General features: G+C 38.8%; 1 protein-coding gene across 1 annotated transcript; it reads left to right on the top strand.

Annotated features, from left to right (window-relative positions):
• The first annotated feature begins 259 nt into the window (after positions 1–259).
• LOC124292312 lies at positions 260–6,659 on the top strand. Its single transcript, XM_046729385.1, has 7 exons — positions 260–291; positions 910–942; positions 1,305–1,364; positions 2,027–2,092; positions 2,334–2,399; positions 5,584–5,772; positions 6,143–6,659. Exons 1-7 carry the CDS (start codon positions 273–275, stop codon positions 6,289–6,291), a joined length of 582 nt encoding a protein of 193 aa, XP_046585341.1. The 5' UTR covers positions 260–272; the 3' UTR covers positions 6,292–6,659.
• Positions 6,660–7,703: the final 1,044 nt, after the last annotated feature.

Here is a 7,703-nt window from a genome sequence, read left to right as displayed (position 1 = left end):
GTTGCGTTGTGGCGATGGCAAGACAACAGTATGTTAAACGATAGGTCAAATAAGAAATAATGGTTTACGTGATTACTTTTTGGGTTTAGTTAAAGGTTGTTCTTTGTCGAGACTCCAAATGAGTTTTTACGATGCATTTTGCCTGAATTTTAATGTGTTTTGTGTTGTTTGATGTGTTTTGTGATTGCATTGCTCCATTCCGTTATACAGGAGGTCGAAGCGATCTCGCTGTCTCGGCAGGCGGGGGGTTGAGCGTCAACAGAGAGGTTACCATGACGGCGCTGGCACGTGGTAAGAATTCTTTTCATAACTGACTGTATACCTGACACAGTGGGTGTAACATTTACACAATATTGTGATGGCGATTCCACTGATACTGATATGGAGTATAAACGGGTTTAAAGGTGAAATTTGTTTCTGCAAAATAGAGTTTTACTTGGGTTTCATTTATTGGCTCGTGGTAAGAATTGTTTTCATAACGGCGATTAATGAACGTCATCAATGAGTGATCTTATTTGTCTGAAATGCGATAACTTTTGAAGCGACGGTCCTCGTCTGGTTCTCGGTCCAGTCGTTCTTTGCTTAATTGAACTTCGGTACATAATGTTAAATTATACTGGGTTAGCGCAGGGGCTTAACCAGACGGGTTATGCGGGGGTGCGCACCCCCTCTTCCCCGAAAAGAATTTCCCTTTGGAGTATTTCCCCTTACCTTTGGACTTCATGATTTATGTGCACCCCCTTCTCCAAAACCCTGGATCCGCCCCTGTAGCGAAATTAGCGACCAAATTGTCACGCCACTGGGTTGGTATTTGCTAAGAATGTTTCCAATTACATATTTTAAATCTTAAATGTTTAGGAATGATGATGCCAGGTTTAAGAATCTACCGAAGCCGTCTTTTTTTTACAGATGAAGAAGGAAATGTGTTCTTAAGAGTGTTCCGTAAGTAAAGTTTGTACGATAACTACAAAATGCTTCTGCACATAGATTTATGGCAACTTTCAAACTATGCAAGAAAGGTAGGGGATATTTTAATTTGAGGTGAAACTACAAGAGCATACACACATTTTTGGAAATGGAAGTTTATGATTTGTTTCTGCCAATTAATGTTTAGCATGGGTTTGATTTAAATATTTTTTTAAATATTCCACACCGAAAGAGGGAACTGGATAAAAGGACTGGCAGACACAGAGCCAGAATAATGTGAATGCTGTATCGGTATATACTAGTACGTGAAGGAATCTTGAATATGGAACAATGCAAGTGACATTATACTGCTTTACGTGACACTGCTTGTATTTCAGGAGCACGCACCCGGCAGGTTGTGGGTCAAGTCTCTGGAATATTTGCCGTTTCGGGATCTGGTGAGTAAGTTGTCGTCAGCTGGCTGAAAGATAAGTAGGAAAGGATCTTGTTATTGTGTAACCTAGAAGCATGATAAATACATTGCTATCTTGTTGACTAAAGGCTCGGTATGCATCTTGCTATTGTGTTGGCAAGAGACATTGTGATTATCTTATTATCATGTTGGCAAGATGCAGCGTCATTGTCTTGTTATCGTGTTGGCAAGAGGCATAGTGAGTATCTTGTTATCATGTTGGCAAGATGCAGAGTCATTGTCTTGTTATCGTGTTGGCAAGAGGCATAGTGAATATCTTGTTATCGTGTTGGCTAGAGGCATTGTGAGTATTTAGGTATAATGTTGGTTTGAAGTACAACTATGGTAACTATTTTGTTATCGTAGTGGGTAAAGGTATGGTAAGTCTCTTTTTTGACTGAAGGCATGGTAGGAGTCCTAATTATTTGAAGTTTAATAGTTCAATGCAAGACTGCACTTTATCACACCACACATGACAAAAGAGCAAACGTTTACTTCTTAAACATGTAACGATCTAAACTTTACACCCTTGCTACAGTAATAAAACATAACGATGGTATAGGGAGGAAAACCAAGTTCTATGGATAGTCAACTTCTATATTTCAATGAATGGGACGATCACACTTTTGAATGTGTATATATTGACAGAAGAGGAGTCTGCACCGATTCGTCACCATTCTGTGAACATGCCTGACGACGATGACAATATGTCAGGTAACCCATTTAGCAGTGAATAACGTCGGATGTCACAAACTGTATTGCAATAAGGACTGTGGACTCGAATGACAAACGGACGATTCGTTAACCACCAAGGTTGTGTCCTCATGAGCTTGTATTTGTGCTAACGAAAGGATAATATCAACTGAAACGAAATGATAGCAATCTCCTTAAATTTGTGATTAAATCAATGCATGTATCAGTCCAAAGCATCACTAATGTTCTGTTTCCTTTTTAGTGAAAGTGTGTGTCTGCATCTTTTCCCTTATCTTTGGTTCGCTTCCTGTGGCCATGATAGTTGTTGGTAAGATCCAAAATAGGGAATAATTCGGTGACGAAAATGGTTTTGATTTAATATAAATATTTATCTCTTCAATGCTTCTATCTTTAAAGCCAAGATGACTTAAAAGAAATTTGTGTAGATATGAGTTTCTTCTTAATTGTTTGTGGGGAAGGGATCATAAACGGGACATATATGATCTATTTTTGTCGACTATGCAGTTGAATTTTTATGCACAGGAATACAGTATATTTAGTTCTTATATTAGTGCAGGGGCTTATGTAGCAAATATGCTTTCTGTGGGAAGTGCATGTTAATTTTTGGAAAGCACTGATAATTGCATATGGACTCAGAAAAAACATTGTTCGTTTCATTCTGGAGTAACTGAACATCGGTACCCATAATCGACCGGCAACACCAATGTGAGAAAACATATTTTTATAAACCTATCACAACATAGGCATATAGTATATCAAAATGTACCTTGTGATTGGTGTTTTACAACTACCATTAATATCATGAATCACAATAATATATGTATGCATAATAATTACTATGATCATAATTGCCTTTGCCAAAACCGAAGGTTTGTTGCAGAGGGTATGTATTCAACCCTGTTTGTGTGTGTGTCTGTGTATTTATGTGTTAGCAACTTTACTCAAAAACTACCAGATTGATTTCAATGAAACTTACTGGATCTCTTGGGTATGTCCCCATTGCAAATCAATTAGATGTTGAAGAAAGTACACTCTTCAAAAAAAAGAAAAGCAAAATGTCATTGAAAACTTTGGTCTTATTCAAGGTATCCTTGACACAGATCGAATAAGTTGTTGGATGTTTCATTGTGGAATCCTTCTCCATTCCTCCTGCAGCATGCTGAACAACTGTTAAAGGGTCAATGGCGGATTACGATGTTGACGTACACTTTTATCGATCTGATTCCACAGATAATGAATTGGTTTCAGACTCGGGGATCTGGAGGGCCAGGGAAGGACATTCATGTTGTTATTGGCCAGGTATTCCACTGTAGCACGTGCTGTGTGAGGTCTGGCGTTGTCCTGTTGGTACAGCTCCCTCTGGCGGTCGACACGGCGATGCACGTGAGGACAGAGAATCTGATCGATACTTCGAGCGGCCTTTAGATTGCCTTTGACGAGCACCGGTCTGCAAGTGTATGAGATGGTTCCCCACACCATGACACCAGCTCCACCAAATCTGTCCACTTGCCTGATGCAGTTGGGTGCAAATCGTTCACTGCGTGGTCTGTAGACACGGTGTCTTCCGTCACGTCGCTTGAACCATATGTCCCTGCAAGGTTCCTGGCTGTTTACCATGTAATCTGCACCGAGGTTACACCACCTGTAATCGGATTAATCTGGTCGGATTCTCCGGGATCCAAACCATGCTTGTGCTGTGTCCAGGGCGGAACGATGGCAGTTACGCAGGTGGGTTACCCGGATGTAGAGATCTTGGGCTGTGTGGTGACTCACGGTCTTCCTGGTCTGAAAGTCCTCGCCACGACACTCTTTGATTCGCCAGCTTGAAATTGTCCAATGGCAATATTTCGGTCAGCACCGTTCTGGTACATTTGCTAAGGGATTTGGATGAATTTGCGAGATGCATTTGGGTCTTTTTAGTCATAGGTTGTACTCATGCTTTGCACGTGAAAAGCAATACTTGCGGCTTTTGATCTGTGTTCCATAACATTCAAACTCATCATGACAATCATGATCGATAAAACCATTTATAACAGTTTATGGTTGCATTCGCTCACGCATGTTCCTCTAAACCACACCAACAACAATATTCAACTCTCAAAACATGCTTAATGTGACATATCCGTACAAACTTTTGATCACAATTTTCAAATTTTATTTTGCTATGCTTTTTTTGAAGAGTGTATGTTAAAGTAGATACACACAGAGGCACTTTGAAAATAACTGCAATGTTAAGTAAATGGGGAATATTAATAATATCTCGGTGGTTAGGTTAGGTATGACACAAGGGCTATCTGCGTGCGGTTTGGTGAAAGTATATTAAAGTACAAGTGCACAGTAGTACTTTGAAAATGTAATAGTGAATGGAGATTGCTGTGCAAGGCGGAGGCATGTTCTCTAACGAGGGCATTTTTTTTCCAAATTAAGAAAAAGTATGCGTAGAATTAATGCTTGTGTTTTTGTATGTCAAATCATTTCGAAGCTTGTATTTCAACAGCATATTTTATGCTTGCAGGTTAATGACGGATTGATTGACAATGCAAGTTACTTAACAATGCTAAATCCTTGTGAAAGTTAAAATGAATATACCAGTACACATTATATATAACACTTGCATACCCCACTTGTAATATGTAGTCATCTGTTCACTATGATATAAATGTCACTCCTGTATTAATACATTCAGTTTATATTGACTGCAATTTGGCTTTATATCATTTGTCATTTAATTATGGTAGTAAATATTATGAAATGGGAGAAAACATTAATTGAATAAATGGTTTCCATTAATATAGGCCAATACTTACAATGTTGGTGCCAGATGAAGGAAAGACAATATTTGATTAATTTATATGATTATGTCACCACATTGAAAATTAGAAGCATATCATATGGTTATTTCTATATCATGCATCATAAGCTACATTTTCATATGCTACATGACTATGATGTGATAAGTTTATGTAACTCTTTTTGTCTCGAAATGGTTTCAAGCAATTTTGGGAACTCATATTCACAAGTGTTTTGTATTTTTATGAGTTGTTTATACGATAGAAGAGGTTGATAACACAGATGGTATGGTATACAGGATTAAGTAGGTTGATAGGAAGCCAGTAAAGAAGATATACATGGTTGTATACATACTTACTTGACAACGACATTAGAATCTATGTCGAAACGTCGCCTATACAGAATAAAGAAGTTGTATATCCATAAAAATAGTCCTCATTCTTCTGTATATATTCTGCACACAAAAGCACAGAGAGAACAGTATGGAATGATTTGGTGTTAAATATTTTGGCTGCAGGAACAATATACACCATAATGTATATAATAATGAACTTTGCCATCATTATTACTTAAATCCGAAAGACACTTTCTTAAAAAGGAACGTAAGTTTCCCATTGAATGTCAGGTTAATGTGTTAACAGAAAAGAACTATAGTGAACCAGTGAACCCCACGTAGATATTTTATGTTCTCGTTTCTCAAGGCATCCTTGACTACAACCTGTGCCCAGGACACACCCGACTGGCCATCTACATGATAGTCCAGGGAGCCACCTCTGTCGTCATCCCCATCCTGGCATCCTGTTGGTACTGCTGCAAGTGTATTTCAGGAAACTTCATAGGCGCTATCTGTGTCATCATTGGATTGTTTAATATCGCATGGGGAATTGTAGGTGAGCTTCTCTGGACGCTTGTCGCAGTAATTCGTAATCGTTCGTTGGTTGTATTTTATATTTGACAGTGATACAGGTTTGAACGTCTTTAAACTGATAATTGTACTCCTGTTTATAAAAAATACATAGTCATTATTAAATGGGTGATTTCAAGGTAAAGCCTATTGCAAATTATTTATATGTATTATAAAACGTTATGAAGAAGGTCCTATAGATTTACCAAATTACTCAACGAACGGACCATTAGGGTAATATTTCAGTTACTTACTGGCTATCTGCAATGGGAATATACGTAAAATTGTGCCCTTCTCCCTTATACGAAACACAGGACTACGACAGAGAAAATGTGAAACTATTTATATCCGTTTAGGTTCCCTGTGGCTCGCCTCGTCTCCGTGCAATGATACGCTTCTATTCACCCACGCCCTCGGCTTCTCTGTGCCCATGTGGATCTTCTTTTTCCTCGTGCCCCTGCTGTGCTTGCGTAGTTTGAGAGCCTGGTGCATGGCCTATGATTAAACAGGTAGAGGGTTTGGCAGTTGCTTCAGCGTGGATGAACCAGGTTATTCGAACAAACTTTACTGGATGGGCTGAGATGACATATGCGCAGCAGCGAAGAATCGAGTCCTGGACAAGAATTACATAGTTTTTCTGAACAAATGTTTTTGTGTCATATGTTCAGTCGTCCCTTAGTGTTTTAATCGATCATGTTGTCTATGATCATTATGTTCAGCCAAATTGTACCTATTCGTAAGAAAGGCATACTTCTTCAGTCAACAATTATAGACGTTTTCGAACATATTCTGTGTCCAGAAGAAGAGGTAAATTATATGCATATTTTATAGACTTTCATAGACTTAGACACTTGACTCCATTCATCAAATGTAACAGTCTTGACATATTTGTCAGTGGATATAAATAAATAATTTAATGACCAGTCTTTGTTATAACATACTTCAATTCCATACTGCGTCCATCTTGATCTGTACAAGATTTGTTTGATGTTTTACTATATTACAATATTCCAGCTATATGACAAAGGTCTGTGAAACTTTGGTTGGACCTGATAATGCAGCCATTAAATTCACGAGAAGCGACGATTTGTAAGATGAGTAAATGTGTTGTGGCAATTTTTATCATGTGCGTGTGCGTGCGTGTGAGTGTGTGTGAGTGTTATGTATTCAATGGGATGACTGTCACAAGCGACTGACTGACTTTGATATTTATCTCGAATATTGTACCTTAGTATTTTAGATAAACTTAACCTTTGCCTCCAGAGCATATAGGTGTTACAGAACCTGTTTTTGGTATAACAAAGTGTCAATGGCCAAATACAATTTTCACAGTGAAAGGAAGAGCGGTTATGCATAAAATTGACTTGTTGAATACCGATATGATGGTATTTTTTAGCAGATACGGCGTGTAAGATATCAGTTGATTGACAGCTCTGTAACTTCCTGGTCCAAACGTACAAATGTAGAATAAGATGAGAGTCCACCAGTCCACCAGTGCACGGGCCGGGGGTGCAGCCTTGTGGGTAAAGCGTTCTCTCGTCACGCCGGGGGCCCGAGGTCGATTCCCCATATGGGCACAACGTGTGAAGCCCATTTCTGGTGTCCCTCGCCGTGATATTGCTGGAATATTACCAAAAGCGGTGCAAAACCCAACTCACTCACTCACCAGTGCTCATTTCTGTGCTTTTGTGGAACATTACCTGATCAAACCATGCAGTTATCCGGCGTACAAGAACAATATGAAATGTCAACATTCTCTGTTGACAAGGAAGGTAATTGAGGTCACATGTTTGTTACGGTTTTGTTGATGTGGAATATACAGCTGTAAGTAATACAACAATAATAATTCATTTAGATCCATCTCACTTGTTGATCATCGCACGCTATAATCACAAACTGATTATTATTACCCCGAAT

Source organism: Haliotis rubra, unplaced genomic scaffold (genome assembly GCF_003918875.1).
Source record: "Haliotis rubra isolate DU_JTF1 unplaced genomic scaffold, ASM391887v1 Scf1136, whole genome shotgun sequence".
Taxonomy (NCBI): Eukaryota; Metazoa; Mollusca; class Gastropoda; order Lepetellida; family Haliotidae; genus Haliotis; species Haliotis rubra.
The sequence above is the reverse complement of the archived record's forward strand: the minus strand, read 5'-3'. Positions and strand labels throughout refer to the sequence as shown.

Excerpts from the sequence above, each read along its gene's own strand:
- LOC124292312 (XM_046729385.1), top strand. Across the intron at positions 1,365-2,026 it reads ATTTGCCGTTTCGGGATCTG|AAGAGGAGTCTGCACCGATT; the intron begins GTGAGTAAGTTG and ends ATATATTGACAG. Across the intron at positions 2,093-2,333 it reads CGACGATGACAATATGTCAG|TGAAAGTGTGTGTCTGCATC; the intron begins GTAACCCATTTA and ends TTTCCTTTTTAG.